This window comes from Bubalus bubalis, chromosome 12, assembly GCF_019923935.1.
Source record: "Bubalus bubalis isolate 160015118507 breed Murrah chromosome 12, NDDB_SH_1, whole genome shotgun sequence".
Classification (NCBI taxonomy): Eukaryota; Metazoa; Chordata; class Mammalia; order Artiodactyla; family Bovidae; genus Bubalus; species Bubalus bubalis.
In genome coordinates this window covers 66,650,739-66,677,699 of record NC_059168.1, presented here as the reverse complement: position 1 = coordinate 66,677,699, position 26,961 = coordinate 66,650,739, and the positions used below count along the sequence as shown (strand labels likewise).

Sequence of the window (26,961 nt, the reverse complement as noted above, 5' to 3'; positions counted from 1 at the left end):
ACATTTTTGGAAGTTCATGTACCAAGAGCAACTGAACTCACCTCTGCCAATCCAAGGGCATTTGGCTCCAATCTAACAAAAGTGCAGAAGCTAAGTCAGAATCTAAGTCAGCCTTGCCTAGTGTCTGCCAGGAGGACTTTATCTGTAAGTGAGCAGAAAACAAGATTTTGACTTCCCATCATTACTCAAGTTGGTCTTCGCTCTGCTGCTGTTTGGGATGATGTCAGTCCCCGTTCCCCAAGTGGTCAGGAGGCTCTCGACCTCGGCAGCAAGAGGCATGTATTTAATTTGTATCTAAAGGTAAGTCAGTGACTACATAGGGAGAGACATTTTTACTGGAACAAGGAACAGAGACAGGGGTGGGTCCCAAGAGGAGTAGTACCCTTGTGTCATGGGCTGAGGAATCAACACTCCTCCTTTGGACTCGGCCTGTGTGTGTGTGGTGGGGGGGCCCTTATGCCTCAGGGACCAGGAGCTGCTCGGGGTGTGCAAAGGCAGCTACAGCATATAGCCCAACACATTTGGGCCAGACCCCAGGCTGGTCTGGATGAGCACTTTGGAAGTTTGGCAGTGAATTATAAAGAAAGCCTTCACCTGAGTCGAATGCCACAAACATAGACCAGTCACCGCAGGCTACATGATCTTGGTTGTTCCAATCTGAGGAGTTCAACCAGGCTGGCCTGGTCACAGAAGGACCATGTAGATCCAGGAAAACCCTGTATCCCAAGGCTAGAGGCCCAGAAAGTCTGCAGATGGCCATGTATAAGTCCTGGCTGGTTGCAACCTCTGCAGCTGGAGGAGGGCTTTGCAGCTGGCTCTAAATCACCAAAGAGCATGTGCCACCTGCCAAACCTCATGTCAACCTGCCTGGCCAAGCACTGGAATTTGTTTTGTGTGGTTCAGTGGTTAAGAATCCACCTGCTAACACCGGAGCACCAGGAGGCATGGGTTCGATCCCTGGGTGGAGAAGATCCCCTGGAGGAGGAAATGGCAACCTATTTTAGTATTCTTGACTGAGAAATCCCATGGACAGAGGGGCCTGAAGGCCCACATTCCATGGGGTTGCAAAGAGTCAGATACAACTGAGCACCCACACATTCTTAATGATGTAGTTATTAATAATATTTGTTCACTATAGAAAGTCTGGCAAATACCTATGATGTAATAGTACATATATGTGTGGGTATACCTCACCCATAAATCCTTCACCCATAATTAGCTACTATGGTTGACCCTTGAACAACATGGGTTTGAACTTGGCATGTCCAATTATAGGTGATTATTTTTTTGATAAATATAGTTTCTATGTTTTCACTTTACAGATCTTTAAATAAATTAAGTGTAGCAAAAAGTTTATGTCCAATTGGAGATTCTTTTCCTATTTCAATATCCTACCTCCTTGGGTGAGTCATTTATCAGTTCCTTTGTTCTGGTGGCAGAGATAACAGTACCCAGATTTCCAACTGCACGGAATGGGGAGGGAGGGCCCTGTGCCCCTAATCCCCACCTTGTTCAAGGGTCAATTGTATAAACAAATTGCATACCTCCTTCCAGATTTCCGAGGGTTTATTTACACCTTTCTTTCTTTGTTCATTTTATACACATTAATAAAATACCTTCTTATGTGCCTACCAATTAAGATTAGTTAGGTACCTTTGTTGTTGTTGAGTCACTAAGTCATGTCTGACCCCACACCAGGCTCCTCTGTCCATGGGATTACAGGCAGGAATAGTGGAATGGGTTGCCGTTTCCTACTCCAGGGATTCTTCTGATCCAGGGATTGAACTCACATCTCCTGCATTGGCAGGCAGGATCTTAACCGGTGAGCCCTCTAGGTACCTTTGGAGTTTCCAAATGTATTTCCTGTTCTTTTCCCTCCAGAAGTAACAACCACCCAGAACTTTATGTTAATTGGTTTCTCTATTTCCCTTATAGTTTTGCCATATACATATGTAGACATACATAGTTTTTAAGTTTCTTATAAATGAATCCCATTCTGATTTTGTGACTTCCCTTTTCTGTCTAATATTAAGTTTTTGCCAATTCAGTCTCATTGAAATACATCACAATTAGTTTTTTGCTCTTGGATAGTATTACATTTCATAAATTTATTATAAATTTATTTTCATTTTATAAAGATACTAAAATTTCTTTTTCTTTTCTTTTATTGATGGGCACTTTGGTTGTTTCCTGTCCCTTGTTATTTCAAGAAATACCACTGTGGAACTGCTATATATCTCTTCATGTTCATACACACAATATTTTCTCCAGGGGGCACTCTCCAGAGGGAAATGACTACTTCATAGAATTTGTATATCATCAGTTTCACTAACTGCTACTGCTAAGTTACTTCAGTCGTGTCCATCTCTGTGTGACCCCACAGACGGCAGCCCACCAAGCTCCCCCGTCCCTGGGATTCTCCAGGCAAGAACACTGGAGTGGGTTGCCATTTCCTTCTCCAATGCATGAAAGTGAAAGTGAAGTCACTCAGTCGTGTCCGACTCTTAGCGACCCCATGGACTACAGCCTACCAGGCTCCTCCATCCATGGGATTTTCCAGGCAAGAATACTAGAGTGGGCTGCCATTTCCTTCTCCAAGTTTCACTAAACTGAATGTCAAATTGTTTTCCAAAGTTGTTATTAGTGTCTGACAGTTCCTATCACTCCACGTCCCCAACAACACTTGGTATTGTCAGACTTTTTATTTTAACCATTTTTGTGGGTGAGAGTAGGTATATTATTGTACTTTTAATTTACATTTCCTAATTACTGTGATTAACCATATTTCTATGTATTTATTGGAATCATTATTCCTATTCTGTAAAATGCTTATTCATGTTCTTGCTCATTTTTTAAAGCATTTTTATGGATTCTTGGACTTATTTATATATTCAGTTCTCTCTGTCTCTGTTGGTCTATCTATGCATCTATCTAAAACTATACTTTCAAATCTAACTTCTTTAAACAAGAATAATAATTTACACTGGAAATTGATCTAGTTCTAGGGCCTTAATTAACAAATATTTTTATTCTCCTTATGCTAATTTTCTAAAGGACAAAACTAGATTCCATATCAGAAAAATAATGATTAATCAAGTGGGGAAAAAACCCTCCTCTACTGTCATTATTCACTGTATTACTTGGGAGATTAAAACAATGAATTTTTGTTTCTGAATAAGTTTTTCTCAACATTAAACTTCAGCAAGAAAAAAAAAGTTGAGTGGACTTTCCTCTCAGTCCAGTGGTTAAGATTCTCCACTGAAGGGGCTTCAGTTTCGATCCCTAGGTGAAGGAACTAAGATCCTGCATACTACCACAGTCAAAATATAAATAAAAATAAATTTGTTTTAAAAGTATAGCTCATTCACTTTGGTGTACAATAGAAGCTAACACAGCATTATAAAGCAACTATATTCCAATAAAAATTTTAAAACTATATGTCCACACACAAAAGAAAGTTGAAAACAGTAGCCCTCCATAGTCACTTCTTTTTAAAAATGTACCTCAGAGTCATATGCTCTCTAGGGCCCATTCTCCCCTAGTTCGGCTTGCTGCTGCTGCTGCTGCTAAGTCGCTTCAGTCGTGTCCAACTCTGTGCGACCCCATAGACGGCAGCCCACGAGGCTCTCCCGTCCCTGGGATTCTCCAGGCAAGAACACTGGAGTGGGTTGCCATTGCCTTCTCCAATTCAGGAAAGTGAAAAGTGAAAGTGAAGTCGCTGAGTCTTGTCTGACTCTTAGTGACCCCATGGACTGCGGCCCACCAGGCTCCTCCATCCATGGGATTTTCCAGGCAAGAGTGCTGGAGTGGGATGCCATTTCTCCCCTAGTTCGGCTTAGGGTACCCGAAAAAAAAGTAAGATGTGCCTGCAACTGGATGGATACAATGAAGTCCTGAAATTCACCCAGTCATCTTCTAACTAAGCACTTTCCAGCCGCAGGGCAGAAGGGGCTTTCCCTCAATGGTCACCTTCTCAATAGAGCACCTACATTCCATCCATTGGATGTGCCAGATCCTTGGACAGAGCACAAGAAAGGACACTGCATTCTAAAACCACCCTTCAGGGCTTACAATTCTGTTAGAAAGACAAATAAGCGATAGAACATATTTGCAAAGAATAAGAAAAAACACTGCAAGAAAGCAATGGAGAGCTGTTGCAATTTTAAGTGTTGCGCTAAAACTGAAGATGACAAAGGATCAAAGGAAGAAATGTGTGCTCTTGGCTCCATCTCAAGTCAAGTCGTTGGCCCAGCATTTCCCCTACCTCCAACCCCTGTTCCCTCCCAAGACCAATAGATCAGATCCAGGGTGGCCTGGGTCAGGTTCTCCCATACATCCAGACCCATGGTGTGGTCTTTTATCCACCTCCCATTCACTGGGGTCTCCTCAGTCTCTGAGATGGAAGTACAGAGTTGCTCCCCACCTTGGAAATTTTCACTTTCATTCAAGCCTCAGCTCAGCACTCTCAAGATAAGATTTAGGGCAACTAGAAGTGCCACTCAGCAAAAAGATATTGGGCCCTTTCCTGGGCCACATCAGTGTCTTGCTATTTCCCTAAACAAGTGCTGAACCTGGTATCCTTCTAGGGTACTGTCCAGCCCCTGAAGTTATAACTTACTAAGAGCCTCTTGAAAGTTGCCCTTGACAATGAATCATGAGGTGGTAGTTGAATTCCAGATCCAAGTGGCCTGATAACCACACCTTCTTGATGATAATCAGCTTCAGTGATTTTCAACTAGGAGAACTGTCTCTTCCCAAGACATCTAGTAATGTCTGGAGATACGTATGGTTGTCACACTAGTGGTGGTAGGGGGGTGCGGCCACCATCTACTGGATAGAGGCCGAGGATGCTACTAACACCCTAGAATGCAGGGCTCCCCAAACCCCAGGCCGTGGACCAGTACTGGTCATCATACCGGACAGCATACCAGTCCCCAACCCCCAGGCTTAACCAGTCAGTTAAGAATCCAGTCACACAGCAGGAGGTGAGCAAGTAAGTGAAGCTTCATCTGTGTTTATAGCCACTCTCCATTGCTCACATTACTGCATTATCACAATGTAATAATAATAGAAATAAAGGGGACAATAAATGTAACGCACTTGAGCCATCCCAAAGCCATCCCCCACTCAGCCCATGGAAAAACTGTCTCCCATGTAACCAGCCCCTGGTGCCGAAAAGGTTGAGGACCACTGCTACAATGCAGAGGATAACCCCCATCACAACAATCAACCAGCCCCCAAATTTGTAGTGTCCAGCTTTAGAAACTAATCTACTCCTGACTCGCCCAGGCTGGAGAAACTACAGGTCGTTGACACCCTGACATGTCTTAATAGATATGAGCTTCACTGGTTATTCTTAAGTCAGTTCCTACAGTCACACCTGGACCCAGGATGCTGGAGAGGGAACCGGAGGTCCCATGGCTGAGTCAGTGACTCTCCTCCCTCGGAGGGCTCAGTTTGTGATTTGAATTCTCACCAACGTGATATTCATGAAAAGTATACTGGCTGCAGTCCCATCCTTGGGGTGACAAACTTGTAAATGGCATAGATAATGACAAGGGCTCCTCTGCATTTCATTTTGTGATTATCTTTTTTTTCGTTATTACTGTTGTTAGTTGCTAAGTCATGTCCAACTCTTTTGCAACCCCATGGACTATAACCCACCAGGTTCCTCTGTCCATGGGATTTCCCAGGCAAGGATACTGGAGTGGGTTGCCATTTTCTGCTCCAGGTGATCTTCCTGACCCAGGGACTGAACCCTCATCTCTTGCTTGGCAGGTGGATTCTTTACCACTGATCCACCAGGGAAGCCTGATATTTTCATTAAATAGTACTAAACAATATCATCTGCTTGTACTCAATCATTCATTCAGTCAACAAATATTTGCTGTGTGCCCACTGGGACCAAGCACCATGCTATATAAGATGAACGGCAATTTCCCAAATCCACTGACTTAGACCACAGCCCCTACAGCAGGACTTCTTGATGAGGTGAGATGGAGGGCTGGAGGCTTATTAAATTGCAGATGCTTGGGTCTCCCTTCAGAGATTCTGATTTTACAAGTCAGGATGATGCTCAGGAATCTGTATTTTTACCTAACACTTATGGTGACTTCTGACACAGGCTAACTATGGGACCATGGTTTAAGAAACATTGGTTGATATCACATGAAATCTACCCAACCTAATCCCAAGTCTGAGATTATGTAGGCCTGTACTCTAATGTGGTAATGTCCTATATGCTGAAAAAAAACCTTAATTATTTAATCAATTAATCATTTAACCATTAATTGTCTCATTTCCCATTTTTTAAACAGAAGGAGAATAAGACTGAAACACAGATGATGAGAGGGTAGAATGACCCCACATAAATAGAAACAAGACACTTTCAAAGGAACAGAACTATAGAAGTTTTACTTCTAAAAGCAAATTTTTATGACTTAACAATAGAATGAGCATTAGCCAAGTACCTTGCTATCAACAGTAGTTAGGAGAAAAGTCTCTGATTATATAAAATCTCTTCTTATTCTCTGAACCAACCTGCAATAGTTCCCAGCTTGATTAGAGACCACTAATCCTCTCTGGTTACCAAGATAAATGGCTTCTCTGATTACTCTCATTTTTTTTCAAATCTTTTCTTAGACCTGTAATCATTAACACTTAGATATGTGACTTTCTGCAACACATCCTTTGTTTGAGTAGCACATTAACCATCATTAGAAGTCCAAGTTAGACCTGTTCCAAACTGAACATTTCTAAGTCATTAGAAACACCTTAATACTTGTCTATGTCTAGTATCAAGGAAGTTATCTCACTATACATGTATAGGGGTAAAACACGGGAATCATTTCCAAGTCAATTGCTCTATTGTAAATTACTGTGATCAATTTAATTGTAGAACAAACCCATATAAAGAAACTGATGATAACAATTATGGAATACATTAAAATCAAAGGATCACATGGTAGACCTAGAGATAATCGTACTAAGTAAAGTAAGCCAAAGGAAGACAAATATCATATGATATTGGTTACATGTAGAATCTAAAAAAATGACATACATGTATACTCAATATCTTATCATAACCTGTAGTGGAAGATGATGTAAAAAAAAGAATATACACACACACACACACACACAGCCAAATCATTTTGCTGTACACCTGAAACTAACACAATATTATAAATCAACTGTATTTCAATAACAATTTATTTAAAAAATCAATATATCACCAATATTGTTAATGAGAAGAGGCCAGAATTAAAGGCCAGAGTATCTCAGAAAGCATACCAGAGTCCCTTAATTTAATTTATCTAGAATGCATCTATTTCAACTCCTCTAGATTTCCCTTCCATTCTGTCCTTTTTAATTAAAAGTATCTTTACCTTCAAATGCTTTTGTTCCACACTGTTTACTTTTTGCTACAAGTAACACCATTTCGGCCCCAAGTTCACAGAGGTCTGGCGACCCAGTGGGCTCACAAAACAGAACAGATCAAGCACTTCCAAGACTCTGTCAAAACCCACTCATACATGGATATGTCCAAACAGGAGGGAAATTATCCTTCCAAGATAAACAGAGAAAAACTCACCATGTTTTGTGAGATCTGTAGCCTTAGTCCACGCCAAGTACCCCAGATCCCACATGCCAAGAAGCTCCATTCCCACCACCTCCAAATAAACCAAAAAAAAAGAAGCCTTCCCCTGGTGCTTGGGGACTTTGAGCCAATATATCAATCTGAATGCAAATTTCACCCCACACCCAGCTTTGCCCAGAGATCCATTTTTAAGCAGACTATGCTCCCTGCAGACCAACATGCAAATGGTGGGAACTCAAGTGTAAGAACCACAAAAGCAGCAAAAAGACGTTGACCGTACCTATTTTGCCAGCCTCCCCTCGCAAGTTGAAATCCCAGTTTCTTGGCAACTTCAGGGACATTTTGCTTCTGGTCTGGGTGAGTCGGTGCTGAAGCGGGGAATCTGCCACAATTCGCGCCCTTCTTGGCTTTTTGGTCTTCTTGCCTCTCGAGCGTGTGTGTGTGTGTGTGTGTGTGTGTGTGTTTCCCCTTTACGATTGCTTCACAAGCAATCTTGGGTTTGAGGTTGATCTGCCCAAGTATCTTCTCCTTTCTCAGATGAAAGGTCCATCCATCTGTCATGGGGGATGGCACCCCAGCCCTCCCACGGTCCTTCGGGGGGCTGGTGCCTTGTGAAGTGTACACCCTGCTTCTCTTGCTTTCAGTATTACCAGAAATATCCCAGTTGACACTTCGCTCTGCGTCATGGGAAGCAAAGCTCCTGTTCGAAAGAATCTCAGGCCTCACTGAGGCAAGGTCGTGATAAACAACGGCTGCCTCTTGGCTTTTTTTTTTTTTTTAACTGTCTGCTTCCTTGCATTTGAGGAAGTGGGTGGCTGTTCAGTGTAGATGATACATTGAGCTCTGAAGTTCTTTTTTCAGAGAATAGGTTTTAGAAATGCTTATATAAGTAGAGTAAGTGCTGTTGGGGTATAAACTTTATAGGTTTGATTAAAATTAGAAGACTCTGGCCATATACCTCTAAGCCTCCTTTCTCACTGAACAGACTGCGCTTCCAAAAATGATCAGTAAGACAATCAGCACTCCCTCAAAGGCACCCTCTTTGAGTTCTTCCTGCTATAAGGCCCACATAGTAAATTCTCCACCTGCTCTGGGTAAAGGTTCCAAGTGATCTCAACCTGATGTCAGGAGGATTCTGATGTATTTAAGTCAACATTAGCTAAGTAGACCCACTTAGGTGTTACAATGGTTCTTTGACCTTGTGTACAGGCTGTGGGTTTGGGAATCAGGCTGATAAGGGTTCAAAACTCAGTTTTTCTACTTTTTAGTGCTTAGTTTTTCTACTTTTAGTACTTAGTTTTTCTACTTTTAGTACTTTTTAGCTTTTAATAAGCAACAGTTTTTCTACTTTTTAGTACTTAGTTTTTCTACTTTTAGTACTTTTTAGCTTTTAATAAGCAACTGAATCTCTCTGGGCCTCAGTATCCTCAGCAGTAAAATGGGTCAATAATAACCATGACTGCACAGAGCTGTGAAGGCATCTAGTACACACAGAGGGTGCACCACAAGCGTATTTCAATCCTTATTCCATTTAGTTCGGTTCCATGACAGGCTTTCATATGTTCAACTGGGCTGGACGAACTTAATTATTAAGTACTTGGGCCCAGAGCCAGACTGCTTGTGTTCAAATCCTGGCCCAACCACTTTCAAGCTGTATGAATTTGGACAAGTTTCTTGACTACTCTGTACTTCAATAGTCTTATCTGTAAATGAGGTAAACAATAGGACCTACTTCACAGGGCTGTCATGAGCCTTAATAAAGGCAGTAGGTAATGAGACTAATGAGGCCATAGGGTAATGGGGCTAATAAAGCAATAGGTAAGAAGGCTCACAAGAGTCGCTACTGGCCAGCATACTAGCTGCAAATCTTTGGTTCATTCCTTTTCCCACTCTCCTAGAAGACTCTGCCGTACTTTCTTTTTTTGCCTCCCACATGCTCACTCTGTTGGTGACCTGGCTTCCTGTTTCACTGAGAAAGTTGATGCAATGGAGGAGAATTTCTGTAAGCTCCCACCACTGTAGGTCCCACCTCCACACAGGAAAGTTCACACACTCAATCTTGTCCTGGCTACAAAGGATGAATCGTGTCACCACTCTTCCATCTTTACTGCATCATCAATTTCTTCTCTCTTGGATCATTCCTACCAGCATTCAAACTTATTCTTTTTCATCCTATAGTTTTAAAAAATCTCTCTTGATGCTTCTTCCCCCTTTGGTTATGGCTCTATTTCTCTCCATTTCTGAGCAAAGTTTACATAAGAATTTTATGTATTTGCAAATATCTGTCTTATAATTCTCTTCTGAATCTCTTTCGTATATCTTTTGATCCCATGACTCCCCCAAATATATTCTTATCAAGTACATTGATAACATCACTGTCACTGAACCCACTGGTCAGTTCTGCCTGTCATTTCACTTTGGACACATTTGATTACTTTCTCCAGCTCCAGGCCCACTCTCCACTTGGCCCCCAGGACTCCTTGCTGGCATGGTTGTTTGCCTGTCTTTCTGCCCCATCTCCATATCCTTGCTGACTCCATCTCATCTCTCTGAATTCTAAATATTGGAAGAAACCAGGATGCACTCAGTGAACTTTTTGTCCATCTATACCAACACCTCAGTGAGCTCATTTCTCTCAAGGCTTGCATGCTATGCATCTGCTGATCCTTCCAATGTACATTTCCAGCCCAAATTGTTCCCTGAACCTCCCAGTCATACACATCTCTGCTCATATAATGAATAACCATCTCAAACAAAGCTGTTCCAAAATGTATGTTTGGGGAACCAGGCTGAAGGGGCAAAGGTGACCTGAGGCATATCCTTCTTGTGAGTGAAAAGTCTGTAAGAGGGAAGAACCACAGGAGCACATTTAAAGCTTCTGTTCTTACCATATCTGCTCACATTCCAGTGGCCAACACATATCACGTGACCAAGTCCAAAGTCAGTGAGACAGGAAATACTCACAGCCCTGAGGCGGAGGGGGAAGAAGGGAGGAGAGACTAAAAGAGACTGATCAATACTCCAATCCATCCCACCAACCCAGCTCATTCAGCCACCTACCTTCCAACCACCCCAGGGGTGCTGGATGCCTCTGAACTTGACTCAGCCCCCTGCACATTTCACAGCCCCCACTCTGCATGACTGCCTGCCCAACCCAAACAATACTATTCTTTTTCTGTCCTCACTTGCACAGGGCATGGGGAGGGGGCACAGGTAGATAGCCATCCTGAGCTCAGCCCAGCAGCATCTCAACAGGAAACTTGATATTACCCAAAGTTTCAGTCCTGAGACCTTAAACTCAAGGACTCTGAAAAGATCTTAAAGGTAGCATGTAGAAACATGCAGAGAACTTCCCTTACTCTTCAGGGTACGTTCCTATAAGTCTTGGAAAAACTCGTGACTGATGGGGAAGTTGCTTGTGAATACTTAGAAAGGCAGCCAGAAGAAAAGCACCCCGGAAAGGCCCAGCACAACTGCCTTGCCTCCAAGAGCCTGCTCTGGGGCCCTCCGCTGCCAGTGTAGAGGTGGAGGGCAGCACCACTGCTGTGCTGCTCCCGATTCCTGGGCTCCAGAAAATGAAGAACTAGATGTCTTGTCTGGTTCCGAAGATTGAATCAGCATCTGCAACAGCAAAAGGAAAAGCAAACATTCATGCATCTATTTGCTTATTGAATGCTAACCAGCTATTGAGAACTTAATTTATATATGCATTAATATACAGTATTTGTCTTTCTCTTTCTGACTTATTTCACTCTAAATAATAGGCTCCAGTTTCATCCATCTCATTAGAACTGGTTCAGATGCATTCCTTTTTATACCTGAGTAATATTCCATTATGTATATGTGTATCCGTTCGTCTGCCGGTAAACATCTAGGTTGTGGTTCATTTTTAAAATCTTTATTGAATTTGCTACAATATTGCTTCTGTTTTATGTTTGGTTTTAGGGGATGCTGCTGCTGCTGCTGACCAGGGATCAAATCCTCACCCCTGCACTGGAAGGTGAAATCTTAACCACTGGCCCATCAGGTCAGTCCCAGGACTTAATTTTTTCCTGGATATTGGCAGAATGTTCACGTTCAGAATGTTAAACAAGCTGCTCTTGTTTTACATTCAACTTACAGTCTGTTGAGAGAGAACAATTAAGTAAACAATTAAATATGACATGCGAAGGGGCATGTTGAATTGAAAGTTTGGAAAGCATGAGACTTTACCTTCAGTTCAGTTCAGTTCAGTCACTCAGTCGTGTCCAACTCTTTGCAACCCCATGAATAGCAGCACGCCAGGCCTCCTTGTCCATTACCAACTCCCGGAGTTCACTCAGACTCACGTCCATCGAGTCAGTGATGCCATCCAGCCATCTCATCCTCTGTCGTCCCCTTCTCCTCCTGCCCCCAATCCCTCCCAGCATCAGAGTCTTTTCCAATGAGTCAGCTCTTCGTATGAAGTGGCCAAAGTACTGGAGTTTCAGCTTTAGCATCATTCCTTCCAAAGAAATCCCAGGGCTGATCTCCTTCAGAATGGACTGGTTGAATCTCCTTGCAGTCCAAGGGACTCTCAAGAGTCTTCTCCAACACCACAGTTCAAAAGCATCAATTCTTCGGCACTCAGCCTTCTTCACAGTCCAACTCTTACATCCATACATGACCACAGGAAAAACCATAGCCTTAACTAGACGGACCTTTCTTGGCCTTGGAGGGGCCTAATTGAGCCTTAGGGAGTTAGGAAAGGCTTCCTGGAGGAAGTGTCTTTTAAGGCTTCATGAATGAGTTAGGGAAGCAAAAGGGTTTAAAATGTTTTCTAGATGAAACAAACAGCATGCAAGAGGCACAGAAGCAAGAAAGAACTCATCAGATTGCTCCTAAAATGGATAAAAGAGGAAGGATGGAGGAGAGGTGAATCTGGGGAGAGAGACCAGGGCTGGATCAGGGCTGAATCCCTGGAAAGAGGTTTGACTTTACACTGGAGGAAGTAGAAGCCACTGGGGAGCTTTTTATTGGGATAAGGATGGGGAGGCTGAGATAGACATCCAAGGGAGAGTGAGAGTGAAAGACGGCAGGAGGGAAAACAAGGTAAGAGCCAGCCAGGTGGTAAGATTGATGGCACCCGACGAGTTCCTATGGGAGAAAAAAGATGCCCACGGTCCTGGCCCCTGTCCCTGCAGAGATGGAAGCTCCAATCACAGAGATGGAGGGTGGACAGAAAGAGTGAGCATTGCTAATGAGGAAGGAGAGATACCCCAGGCTCTGTCCATCCAGGGCAGGTTGGAGCTACTAGGTGCTAAGAGTAGATGTTCTGCTGGTGTGAGAGCCCAGAGCTCACATTCATTCGTTCCCCGCTTCACTCCATAAACATTTACCCAGGACTGTGCTGGATGAATGCTGAGTAAACAGGATGATTAACAACCTGACTAATCCTCAAATGACTCAGAAGAGAGAAGTGTAAACATCACGGCAATGTCACTGGTGGCATAAAAATAGTGCACACACAGGGCAGGGTGAGAGCAGGAAATGTGAGCTCTGCTTGGGTGGCCAGGGTGGCTTCCCAGGAGAGACCAGGCAGACAAGGAGCAGGGTCGGGGTGTGGGAGGAAGATGTCCTGGCTGATGAAAGACCAGAGAGCTGCTACAACAGGAAACCCATTTAGGGAAGTACCTGGAGCGGTATATGGCTGCGGGGTAAGGCTGGAGGAAGGAAAAAGGGCCAAAGGGGCAGGGCCTCAGGCACAGGCTGAGGGGTTGGACTCTACCCTGAGATGAGAGTCAACAGTAGATTTCTTAAACATTTCTTTTATTGTTATTTTTACCATTAGAGATGTCTATGCAAGTTTTTTTTTAATTTATTTATTTTAATTGGAGGATAACTACTTTACAATATTGTGGTGGGTTTTGCCATACATCAACATGAATCAGCCATGGGTGCTCCCAAACCCCCCCATCCTGAACCACCCCCGCCACCTCCCTCCCCACCCCACCCCTCTGGGTTGTCCCAGAGTACTGGCTCTGAGTGCCCTGCTTCATGTATCGAACTTGCACTGGTCATCTATTTTACAGATGGTAATATACATGTTTCAATGCTATTTTCTTATATCGTCCCACCCTCGCCTTCTCTCACATCGTTCAAAAGTCTGTTCTTTGCATCTGTGTCTCTTTTGCTGCCTGGCATATAGGATCATCATTGCCATCTTTCTAAATTCCATATATTTAAATAAGTATAAAGACAATAAAAGTCACTGTGTACTTATGACTAGACAAGTTCATAATGTGACCATACTGTTTTTTAATTTTATATTAGAGTTTATATATAATTTTATAAAATAATTTTATATAAGAGTTTTGAACTCAGGAAATAAAGGATTTTATTTTGCTGTTAAAAAAAAAAAAAAAGTCACTGTTATTGTTTAAGATGTAATGAAAATGTTTCTCATTCTCTGTCTTCTCTGTGGGTGTACTGTGTGTGTATATGTATTTTTATCTTTATTAGGGAATAATTGACAAATATAATTATTTATACTGAAAGTGTACAATGGGATGATTTGATATACATATACATTGTACATGTGTGATTACTAAGATTAAGATTATTCACACACCCATCATCTCACATAGTTAACATCCTTACTCTTTGTGTGTGTGTGTATGTGGTCAGAATGCCTAAGATCTACTCTTAGCAACTTTCAAATATATAACATTAGTTATAGTCACCATGCTGTACAGTACATCCTGTGTTTGTGTTTGTGTGCTAAGTTGCTTTAGTCGTGTCTGACTCTTTGCGACCCCATGGACTGTAGCCAAACAGGCTCCACTGTCCATGGGATTCTCCAGGCAAGAATACTGGGGTGGGTTGCCATGCCCTCCTCCAGGGGATCTTCCTGACCCAGGGATCAAATCTGCATCTCTCATGTCTCCTGCATTGGCAGGCGGGAAGTGTCTGTATATATATTTATGTATATATACCTGGGAAGTGTCTGTATATATATTTATGTATAGTTTTAATTTTTAAAACATTAGAATGCATGTTGTTTGATAAACACTAACATGCCTTGACAAAAACACATGAGTAGTTATCTTGACGTATTCTCACACTGTCCTCCAGAAGGTTCTACCAGTTCGTGTTCACATCAGTGCTATAGGAGGACTCCAGTTTCATCATGGCCTTGCTAACAGTTGGCATGTTTTCTTTTGAATCATTGCCAATTAAACAAACAACTTCTTATTAATAGTGAAACTGAAGTTACTTTTTAATATGCATATTGGCCATTTGTAGGGTTTAACTATGCCTAGGTATCTATGTGTCCGAGCAGTCTGGAGCTCGCTCAAGAGGGAGATTATCTTATACCTTTACTTGTGACTTGTTCCGCTGGCACTTGGATCTCCAGAAATTCCAGTTAGCTACCTGCTAGCTCTTTATTTGTTGCCTCTTTGTCTTTCATTTTGTCACTTCTGTTATCGTCCTCTACATTTTGAGACAGTTTCTCATGTTTGTTCTTCATTTCACTGGTTTGGTTGTTTAACGCTTTATTGAGATATGATTAATAATATACCACACAATTCACACATCTAAAGTGTAAAATTCAGTGATTTTCTTTACTATATTCATAGAGTTGCACAAACATCGCCACAATTTTAGAACATTTTCATTCAGATCAGATCAGTCGCTCAGTCGTGTCCGACTCATTGCGACCTCATGAATCGCAGCACGCCAGGCCTCCCTGTCCATCACCAACTCCCGGAGTTCACTCAGACTCACGTCCATCGAGTCAGCGATCCCCCCAAAAAAAACCCCATGCCCTTTAGCAGACCCTCCCCGTTCCCCCAACCAGCCCCAGGCAACCACTAGTCTACTTTCTGAATCTATATATGTGCCTATTCTGGACATTTCATATAAATGGAGTCATATAATATGTGTTTTTTTAAAAATAATACTCACTTTCACTTGGCATAATGTTTTGAAGGTTCATCAATGTTGTGGCATATATTAGAATTTTATTTCTTTTTGTGACCAAAGAATATTCCATTATATGGACACATTTTGTTTATCTGTTCATCAGGTGATGGAAATTTGAATTATTTTTACTTTGGAGATATTATGATAATATTGCTGTGAACATTCATGTGTAAATTTTCATGTAAATATGCTTTTGTTTCTCTTGGGTATATACAGAGCAGTGGGATTTCTGAATCATATGGTGACTCACATTTAAACTTTTGAGGAACTGCCAGAATGTTTTCCAAAGTGGCTGCCTCATTTTATGTCCCCACTAGCCATGTCAGAGGGTTCCATTTTTTCCATATTGTCCCTAACACATATTATCATCTATTTGAGCCATTCTAGTAGGTACGGAATGGTATCTCATTGTAGTTTTGATTTGCATTTTCCTGAAGGCAGTAATGTTTCCATCTATTTATTGGCTGTTTCTGTTTTTTAAAGCTTAAATTCTGCTTCTTGAAACATCCAGAGAAGTAGCTATAAGGAGTGTACATTTCTATAAAACCACATTCAGTTAAAACGTGACTTCCAGTTTTGACTGCTTCCAATTTCTACTACTTTGTTTTCGTTCCTTCAAGCCCTTCTTTAAGGAGAAGCTGATGCACATCATGCTGAATTTCATTCCAAATTTCTGGTGGTCTTTTTCCTATGTACTTCTGAAGTACCACTTTCCCCTACCTGCTGCCTGATGAATGTTTAAGTGATGTTGGGTCTGAAACCACAGTCCCATCTTACCAGCAGTGGTCAGGTCTGCTAGAGAGAATCCTTTGCCCCCTGCTTCCTCCCTCTCTTTCCCCATCACATGCTCCAGGTCGTGTTTGTCATCATCGTCCTCATCATCACTGCTATTGTAGCTGGTATTTTCTGCAGGGATTTGTAGCAGTGCCTGGAGAGAAGAAGGGAGGATGATACAGTAGCCACCTCACTGATGATCATCAGAGAGATGTACGACAGAGAAGGCAGTTCAGCTTTCCAGATTCTCCACGGTGTGTGTCTCTGAGTGAATAACAGACTCTGGGACAAACACCTGAGTGTCCACCTTTGTCAGGATGTTTCTGCCTATGAGACAAAGTCAGGGAGGTTTCTCTGAGCCCAGATTCTTAGCTTCTTGTGAAATAGGGCAGTACCTTTGGACTTCCCTGGTGGCTCAGATGATAAAAAATCTGCATGCAATGCAGGATATCTGGGTTCGATCTCTGGGTCAGGAAGATCCCCTGGAGAAGGAAAATGGCAACCCACTCCAGTATTCTTGCCTGGATAATTCCCTGTACAGAGGAGCCTGGCAGGCTACAGTCCATGGGGTCACAAAGAGTCAGACACAACTGAGTGACTAACGCGTGCACACACACACCACTCATACACACACACCGGTGATCAATAAGATTCTCCTTAGGAGGAACAGAGAGAAGCTTTGTTGCTCTTGCTGGCCCAATGGTTTTCCTTAATAGCCTTGCTTGTATATTTTGGGAGGTGGGATATAAACAAAGATAAATCTTGAGCATCTTGGCATTGGAAGTGAAACAAAAGAGGCTTTCCATTTCACTATTTAACAATAAAATCTTGGAGTCTAACAGGAGGTCAAGGATTGGCTGCCATCCCACCTGTTTCCCCTAGTCCTTGAAGAGATGCTTGGTCAAATAATAATAATAAGGCATTGTCCATGGTGGCAGATCTCTGAATCTAATGTCTTTATTTCTCAGTAGTGAGTGTGAGGTGGGGCTGGGGCCGGGAAAGGGAGCAATGGGAGGCACCTGCCCTAAGCAGACAATAGATGTCATTGTCTGCGGAGAATTTAAAAAGTATAACAAAATTAAAAGCCATCCACTTTTTTTTATTATCACCGCACATGATAATTCTAAATAATATCTGCTAAAACACTCCTCCCCTTAGTTGGACCACTTCCAACCCCCACTTTGGTAGGCCCCCACAACCCCTGCTGATTTTGATCCCACCTCATCCATTGAGAACTCTCTCCTTTCTGTGGACCCCACCCAGGGCTCATGAATTTTGATTGCCCACCTGCAAATATTAACACCATCCCCAGTCCTTTCCGATCCTTCCCACGCCAGCTGTCTGGGGATTTGAATCTCTATTCCAGCGCCTACCCCACCTTCCCCAGTCATCGTCTGTAACAACCCACCTCATCTTGTCAGCTTTTCAGTGAGCGTGGAATTTGAATCAGATGGTTTGGCTTAGAAAACCATCCTGCAGAAGCTCAGCAGGGGCTACCCTGGTCACATAGGTGGGGAGTGCCGAGACTCTTCTGCTCCAGAGAGGCGGGGCCAGGCGCCATTTGTCGTCACACTTGTGCTGCTCTTTTCCTTGGGCTAGATTAAAGAACAAGAGTATGATACTTTGCACTCATGTCTCATTCTCAGTTCAGTTCAGTTCAGTCACTCAGTCGTGTCCAACTCTTTGCGACCCCATGGACTGCAGCACACCAGGCCTCCCTGTCCATCACCAACTCCTGGAGTTTACTCAACTTATTCTAGAATGTCTCATTCTAAAGTGGGGAGAATAAAGGTAGTCTGGGAAGGTCAAGACATTTGGGAGAAAACATTTCTTTGTGGACACGAGTGAGCTAGTCTCACACACTTATATTCCTTACCTGGCTCTTCCTGGCACTGGGATGTGTGCCCCATATTGGGTGTGCACTCAACCAGCAACTGTCCTTTAAGTTACTACTCAAGTGAAGTGAAAGTCACTCAGTTGTGCCCGACTGTTTGTGACACAATGGGCTGTAACCCACCAGGCTCTCTGTCCATGGAATTCTCCAGGCAAGAATACTTGAGTGGGTTGCCATTTCCTTCTCCAGGGGATCTTCCCGACCCAAGGATAAAACCCAGGTCTCCTGAATTGCAGACGGATTCTTTACTGTCTGAGCCACCAGGGAAGCCCTTGCAGGGTTAAAGGCTGCACCTTCAGGGATATAACTGATTCCACAGAAGGTGTGTTCTGGAGTGTGGCATTTAGAGACACCAAGAGAAATATCGTGTTTCATATGGGTTGTAATAGTCTGTACCTTTAAGACAGTGAAATTTTAAAAGCACAAGTTCAATGTCTTATTCCTTTTCCCTTGGCTATAGGAGTAAAATAGATTTTAAAAAAAAATCCAGCCTGGTAGAGGAAGAGACTCTGCCCACTGAACACTCTGTCTGGGTCAAGGGATGGCAGACAAGCATCTCTGCTGGGATCCTTGTTCCTCCAGGCCTGAACTGTGAAGAGAACCTGCCCTACTTGATACTAATCTCATCTCTGCCAAGGCTCTAGGGTTGATTTTTATGGTTGCTCATAGTTTGACAGTCTATTAACCTTCACTGATTCCAAATATCCCATAAACATATATATATATATGGATATAGAGCTAGAAATAGAGATATATAATGCTGTTGAATTTTACCTAGAGGAAGGTTGTTCCATCTATCATAGGATTAGGAAGACAAATGTCCATTTAAATGGGAAATTTGTCACCCAAGGATTACACAGAATCTTAAGTTTTTGATTGGGAGCACACAGAGCAAGTGTTATGTGAGGAAAGTGTCCCCCCACATAATACATCCTTTGGGCCAAACATGGGTTACACTGTATTAGACTGAATGAACTGCATGAAGTTCCTGATATTTGACCACTTTTAACCTGCAAAAACAACTTCATATATTTCAGTGTAAAAGTCCCACTGTGCTTCCTGCCGCTCACTCACTCAACAAACAGCAAATAAGTTGTTCGCCTGTGATGTTCCAGGCACTGTTCTAGGTGCTGGGAACACAGCCAAAATCAAGATAGCCAAAACCTCCTGCTTTTGTGAAGTTTATTCTAGTGAGAGGAGAGAGATAACCAACCACAATAATAAGTAGAGTGAGTGTGCTATGTTAAACAGGGGTGAGAACTGTAGGGGAGAGTAGTTGTGCCCTGGGAAGGGAAAAGTGGTGCTGAGTTTCAGGAGGGGGTGGCTGCAGCTGTAAGTGGGTGGACGTGCCCCACTTGAGTAAAGACCTGAGAAAGTGAGGAATGAGCCAGGTGCATATCTGTGGAAGAACATTCCAGAAGAAAGGAGAGTGAATGCAAGGGCCCCACTCAAGTACAACTGTGAGACAGCCTTGTACATGGCATGGAGGGAAGAAAAGGAGATCATTGGGGATGGGTCGATGAGGTAACAGGGGGCTGATTTCACAGGGCCGTCTAGAACCTGGTCAGGACTCTGGCTTATGCTTGGAGTGAGGTTTTGAGCAGAAGAGTAACTTGACTTGTAGTTTTAAAAGACCACTATGAAAAGATGCTCAACATTGCTAATCAGCAGGGAAATACAAATCAAAACCACAATGAGCTATCACCTTGCACCTGTCAGAATGGCTACCATCCAAAGAACATAAGTAATGAACGTTGGTGATGATGTGGAGAAAAGGGACTCTCATGCATTGTTGGTGGGAATGTAAATTGGTGTGGCCAGTATGGAGAACAGTATGGACATTTCTGAAAAAAAAGTAGAACTATCATCAGTGAAGTCACTCAGTCGTGTTCGACTCTTTGCAACCCCATGAACTGTAGCCTACCAGGCTCTTCTGTCCATGGGATTTTCCAAGCAAGAATACTGGAGTGGATTGCCATTTCCTTCTCCAGGAGATCTTCCCAACACAGAGATTGAACCCAGGTCTCCCGTGTTGTAGGCGGACACTTTACCGTCTGAGCCACCAGGGAAGTCCAAGAACCATAATAAAACCTATTAATTCCACTCTTGGCTATATATCCAAAAAAAAAAAACCACACTAATTCAAATGTTTATAGCAGCACTATTTACAACAGCCAAGATATAGAAGCAAACTAAATGCTGATCAACAGATTAATGGATAAAGAAGATATGAGCAATATACATGTAATGGGATACTATTCAGCCATAAAAAAGAATCAAATTTTGCCATTTGCAGCAACATGGATGGACTTGGCATTACACTAAGCAAAATAAGTCAGACAGAGAAAGACAAATACTATATGACATCACTTAAATGCATAATCTAAAAAAAAGTACAACAAACAAGTAAATATTTTTTTAAAAGAAGTGAATTCACAGATAGAGAAAATAAACTAGTAGTTACCAGTGGGGAGAGGGAGGGGGAGGGGCAGGGGGTTAAGAGGGAATAATCTACAAGGAGGGGTTGCACGGCAACCGGGAACATATCCAGCATTTTATAACTATAAATGGAGTACATCGTTTAAAAAGTGTGAATCACCATATGGTACACCTGTAACTTATATAATATTGCATAGCAACTGCACTTCAGTAAATAGAAAAAAAAAAATCACTATGGCTTCCATGTTGAGGGCTGGGGAAGAGGGGATAAGAGATCCCAGCTTAAGTAGGTGGGAAGGAAACGAAAAGGGGCAAATTGTGTGAAGGGTGAGAAGGGCAAGGACAGAAGCAGAGACTTCAGAGGTTGACTGCAACAACGCAGGTGAGAAGGCATGGTGGGTCTGGATTGGTGTGGACCTGCCAGCACACCACACATGGTTGATAGTTTGCAGAGGCACCGGCCATACCAACAGGTTGAAGGGGTCCTGGGATCCAGCCAGAGCCTGAGTATGGCACTGCATTCCTCCAGAAGAAGGGGAACCATTCCTTTCTCAAAGGCTCTGTCTACCCATTAAGTCATGGAGTGATATTTTTCTAAATATTACAAAAGCATCACTATATGGACCAGCACAGGCTCTGGCAGTGGCCAAGGAGCTAGTGAGAAGGGGTGAGATTCTGAATGCATCGTAGACGAGTCCTGTCAGTTCTATTAACAGGGTGAGGGGTGTGAGAGAATGAGAGGAATCAAAGGAAAATACAGGGGTCTTGGCCTGAGAAAATGGAACAATGAGGCTTCCATTGGCTGAGATGGGGAAGGTTCAGGCCAGGCGGAGAGGGTGGAGGTCAGCACATCATGAGCTAAAGATGCCCGATAAACCTCCAAGTGGAGATGGTCCAGTGGGCAGTTGGGTGGGAGTCTGGCGTTCAGGGCTTAGATCCATTGGATGGATATTTTACATCATGTAAACAAACACTTCCTTGACCTTAAACTATTTTGGTCCCCCTAGTGGCTCAGGAAGAACATCAGTAAGTACAGTTGGTATTAACCTGAGGGCCTCAGGAGCTCCTGGCCCTGTTTTCCCCGCATCCTGCAGAGATAATGCACTGTGGGCCTTGCCCCCGTGGGGATGCTCCCCCAGGTTGTCCTCCTTTTCCCTGGGGCTGGCATGAGAGGTCTTGCCCAGGAGATATATACCATTTAGGCTCAGATGTCAAGCAGGCTCATATGTCAAGGGGCCTCAGGGACAGCCCAGGTGTTCAGGGGGTTGGGGGAAACATCCGCTCCTTAACCTGGAGAGTCAGGGCCCCCAGTCCAGTGGGAAGTTGAGTCCAGGGGTGCCTCAGCCTCTCCCACTGGTAGAAGAGAAGCCCCGTGTTTCCTGGCCATGTAGTCTCCACCGGACATCCCTGCTCAGCTCTAATTCGGCTCTCTGACCCCAGTGGCTCGGCACACAGAGCATAGCTCTGTGGTGTCTGGATTGGGAAGTTACCCTACTCCACCACCTTCCGGTGTCAGGCATGTCCATGGTCAAGCAGCTGGGGTCTTCCATTCCTTCCCAAGTGAGTTAGGTGATGTGTGCCTCTCTTTGGAGCAATAGGCTCAGAGAGGAACAAGGAGTTTCCATCCTGCCACTAGAAGGAACCTCTAGGGACCAGAAAGTGTGTTAGTATAAGCCCACGCCCATCTTCAGGTCCAGTTGTGTCCATCCCAGACTGACTGGCTATAAGCAGTACTAGAGCCTGTCTTCTCCCAGTCCCCTCATTCAAGCCCTTTTACAAGTGTCTTGCAGTGAAGGCAAGGAGGAGAGGTCAGAGCAGCTCGGAGGCCAACATGCCAAGCAGGCCTTGTGAGTAAGGGATGGAGGACTAGCTCTCCCACCCCTCCTTCATCCACTCTCAGGGGCCCAGAGGTCTTCCATGACAGAGGAGCCTGGGCCTTATGATTACCTCCCAGGAAGTGCCTACGGACCAGCATTTCCCAAGCACTCAGCTCACCCCAGACCCCAAAGATGGGTGGAAATGGTTGAGGTGCCCAGATTTAGTGCCCTTTATTTCCCCTCACTCTTGGAGCCCAGTGGGGAGTAGGGGCTTGCTGATCCCTAGAAGGAGCCCTAGGGCAGGAAGGGAGTCCTGTTGCTCTTTCTCCTCCTTGACCTTGACCGTGTTCTGGATGATCACCCTCCCTCTCATACCTGCTCGAGGTTTTTAATCTGTTCCTTCTTACTCTGTCCAACTATCACAAGAGAAATTTCTCAATAAATCTGGTCCATTCCTGTCATTTTTTAGAAATGGCCCATCCAGGCTTGCAGGGAGCCCACTGGTTTTCTGTTTCACAGCTGGTCCCACAGTAGGGCCACAGGTCTGGACAGACTGCCCAAGGAGTCCAGCAAGGGCAAGCCCACCCAAGTGCCCCTCACTGGGCTGACAGCCCTGCTTCCTTCGCTTTGATTTTGCTGAGCCTTCTTTGCTATTAACCAGCAGCCAAAGTGCTGGCACCTAGGTGGCTGCCCACAGGCTCTCTGAAGTCCAGCTGGGTCCCCCGGCCTTGAACACAAGCCCGCTGCCCCATGCAGAGATGGACAGAACTCAAGCACACGTGTCCGGGTTCCCCTGAGACTCTGCCAAGCCTGGTTCCCCTTTCAGGCTTTCAGCATTTCCCCCTATGGCTTAGGAATTGGGAACTCCTCCATTTCTTGTCTAACAAAACTGCTCTTAGCCCTCCTGCTTCAGGTGAGGGCCTCTCATAGCGATTTGACCCAAGCTCCCTTCTTGGGCTTTCTCTACCCTTTTTCCCCTCTTTCCTAGATGGAGCCCTGGGGGTTGTACCCATTATGCCTGGGATTTCATAGGACAGGCTGATCCAGGTGCTGCCTATGGTCTTGGCAGGGCTGTGAAACTTTCCATCCGGGGTTTCCCATGTTCCCCACATGGGTATGTAAATGTATCCACTGTGAGTCCAGTTTAAGACTGAGCTGGGTGTGGGGAGAGAGGAGGAGGGGCAGTATAAGGATGAGGGGTCAGTAGGCACAAACTTGGAGAAGGCAATGGCACCCCACTCCAGGACTCTGGCCTGGAAAATCCCATGGACTGAGGTGCCTGGTAGGCTGCAGTCCATGGGGTCGCTTAGAGTTGGACACGACTGAGCGACTTCCCTTTCATGCATTGGAGAAGGAAATGGCAACCCACTCCAGTGTTCTTGCCTGGAGAATCCCAGGGACGGGGGAGCCTGGTGGGCTGCCGTCTATGGAGTCGCACAGAGTTGAACACAGCTGAAGCGACTTAGCAGCAGCAGCAGCAGGCACAAACTATTGGGTGTAAGATAGGCCTGATACAACCACTATGGAGAACAGTATGGAGATTCCTTAAAAAACTAGGAATAAAATTACCATATGACCCAGCAATCCCAATACTGAACATATACTTTGAGAAAACCAAAATTGAAAAAGACACATGTACCCCAGTGTTCACTGCAGCACTATTTACAATAGCCAGGACTTGGAAGCAACCTAGATGTCCATTGGCAGATGAATGGATAAGGAAGTTGTGGTACATATGCACAATGGAATATTACTCAGCTATAAAAAGGAATGTATTTTAGTCGCTTCTAATGCAGAGACATTACTTTGCCAACAAAGGTTCGTCTAGTCAAGGCTATGGTTTTTCCTGTGGTCATGTATGGATGTGAGAGTTGGACTGTGAAGAAGGCTGAGTGCCGAAGAATTGATGCTTTTGAACTGTGGTGTTGGAGAAGACTCTTGAGAGTCCCTTGGACTGCAAGGAGATCCAACCAGTCCATTCTGAAGGAGATCAGCCCTGGGATTTCTTTGGAGGGAATGATGCTAAAGCTGAAACTCCAGTACTTTGGCCACCTCATGCGAAGAGTTGACTCATTGGAAAAGACTCTGATGCTGGGAGGGATTGGGGGCAGGAGGAGAAGGGGACGACAGAGGATGAGATGGCTGGATGGCATCACTGACTCGATGGACGTGAGTCTGAGTGAACTCCGGGAGTTGGTGATGGACAGGGAGGCCTGGCGTGCTGCGATTCATGGGGTCGCAAAGAGTCGGACACGACTGAGTGACTGATCTGATCTGAATGAGGTGGATGAACCTAGAGCCTATTGTACAGAGTGAAGTAAATCAGAAAGAGAAAGACAAATACAGTGTATTAATGCATATACATGGAATCTAGAAAGATGGTATCGACAGTCCTACACACAGGGCAGCAAAGGAGACACAGACATAAAGAACAGACTTTTGGACTCAGTGGGAGAAGGAAAGGGTGGGATGATTTGAGAGAATAACATTGAAACATATACATTAACATAAACATATACAAAAATATGTAAAATAGACAGCCAGTGGGAATTTGATGTATGATGCAGAAAATACAAAGCCAGTGCTCTGTGACAGCCTGGAGGGATGGGGAGGGGAGGGAGGTAGGAAGGGATTTCAGGAGAGAGGAGACACACGTATGCGTATGGCAGATTCATGTTCATGTACAGCAAAAACCATCACAATATTGTAAAGTTAGTGAAAGAAAGTGAAAGTCACTTAGTTATGTCCGATTCTTGGCAACCCCATGGACTACAGTCCATGGAATTCTCCAGGCCAGAATACTGGAGTGGGTAGCTTTCCCCTTCTTCAGGGGATTTTCCCAACCCAGGGATCGAACCCAGGTCTCCCACATTGCAGGCAGATTCTTTACCAGCTGAGCCACAAGGGAAGCCCGAGAATACTGAAGTGGGTAGCCTATCCCTTCTCCAGCGGATCTTTCCAACCCAGGAATCAAACCCAGGTCTCCTACATTGCAGGCAGATTCTTTACCAACTGAGCTATCAGGAAAACCTCTAGTAAAGTAACTATCCTCCAATTAAAATAAATAAATTTTAAAAAATATAGGCCTCAGTGATGCATTGTACAACACAGGGAGGATAGTTAACATTTTGTGATAATTGTAAATGCAAAATAACCTTTAAAAATTGTATTAAAAATGAAAAAAAAAAAAAAGGCTAGGCCAGGTGTGTCTGCCCACTCTTGATCAGATAGTCTAGATACTTTATTTTTCCATTAAAAAAACAAAAAATGTCTGCATTAGCCCTTTGCTGCCTGTCACTCCATAGCACAGAGATTTCATCTAGAGATTCTGGTGGCTCACACCTTAGGGACCCCAGTTCTCATTCTTCCAGAGGCTGGACAGTGTATTCATACAGTAACTGCTCCATCCAAGGGAAGTATCTTGGGTCCCATTTTTCCCCTAGTCCTTCCGGATTGTGAGGAGAAGCAGAGGGATGGAAGGCTTGCAGGCTGATGGCCCCAGTTCCCCCAGGTGGGGAGTCTACCATGCATGGCCACCAGACTGCCACGCCTTCTTAGGGTCTGTACCCGCCCTCTCAGGGATTTCAGTGGTCTGCTGACATTGTGGCCACTCTGATTACTGCTTTCTCCTGACCTGCTAGCACCCTTGGGGTGAGGGAGACATCTTTCCACCCTGGGGACCCCCTCCATGCCCTTCTACACACCTAGTTGGGCAGCATTTACTCAAAATTAACACACTTCACCAGAGGAAACACTGGTTCCATCACTTGTGCAGGGTTGATCGTGGGCAGGAGGGTCAGTGGGTACCCAGGGTCTCCCTCCTCTTGGCTGCAAATGTTGGATTTGCTCTACGGGGGTGGGTGAGGGGTCCACTTATGAAAACTAAAAATACTTGGAATGAAAAACCACAAGGAGCCTTTGGGTACAGCAGCCATGATAGTGAGCCCATAGCACCCAGAGGCCTGCAGGATCCATGCTCAGAACCAGCACAGTGAGGGAACAGCCACCAAGGACCAGGAAGGCCAACTAGGAATCTATCAGATATAGAAACACATTGTCTGCCAGCTAAGTGAGAAGGCCTCCAGGGGTCTGGCCAAAACAAGCAGATGAACTTTCCAGGCTCCCTGCTCCCGAACAGGGGGCTCCGCTTTAGGCCACAGAATTGCCCATCTCTCTCAAATGGATGGCCACACACTGTTGGATGATAAATGATCCCCTTTATCATGTGCTGGAAATCTCTGACTAGAGAAACTCCATTTATGGCCACTCCTCCCAGTGGGCCCAGCATCACGGAATCTGCTGTCTATTCCACTCTCCTTACCATCTGCAGCCATGGGGCTATGTGAGCACGGGAATGGCCAGCTCAGGAACAAAACATAGCCATTGTCACACTTGCCTATAAGGAGAGAGAGCAAAGAGGTGGTGGTGTCCCTCTGCTGGAATACAGGCCCATATGCCAGCTGAATCCAGGCCTAGTGCACTCCCCTCAGTGTGAA

The 26,961-nt window shown here is 44.3% G+C and overlaps 1 protein-coding gene across 7 annotated transcripts in view; it reads right to left on the bottom strand.

The window, feature by feature from the left end:
• The window catches only part of ARHGAP25 (Rho GTPase activating protein 25), a 91,251-nt gene extending 82,931 nt beyond the window's left edge, over positions 1–8,320 (bottom strand). For 2 of the 7 annotated variants that reach the window (XM_044926079.2, XM_045162268.1), the window contains exon 1: positions 7,592–7,697. In XM_044926079.2, the coding sequence (XP_044782014.2) occupies positions 7,592–7,661 (70 nt within the window). In that variant the 5' untranslated portion in view covers positions 7,662–7,697. Of the gene's footprint in view, positions 1–7,591; positions 7,698–7,877 lie in introns of those variants that run through there. The other 5 variants (XM_045162266.1, XM_045162267.1, XM_025261265.3 and 2 more) reach the window with 4 other exon arrangements.
• Between the last annotated feature and the right edge of the window lie 18,641 nt (positions 8,321–26,961).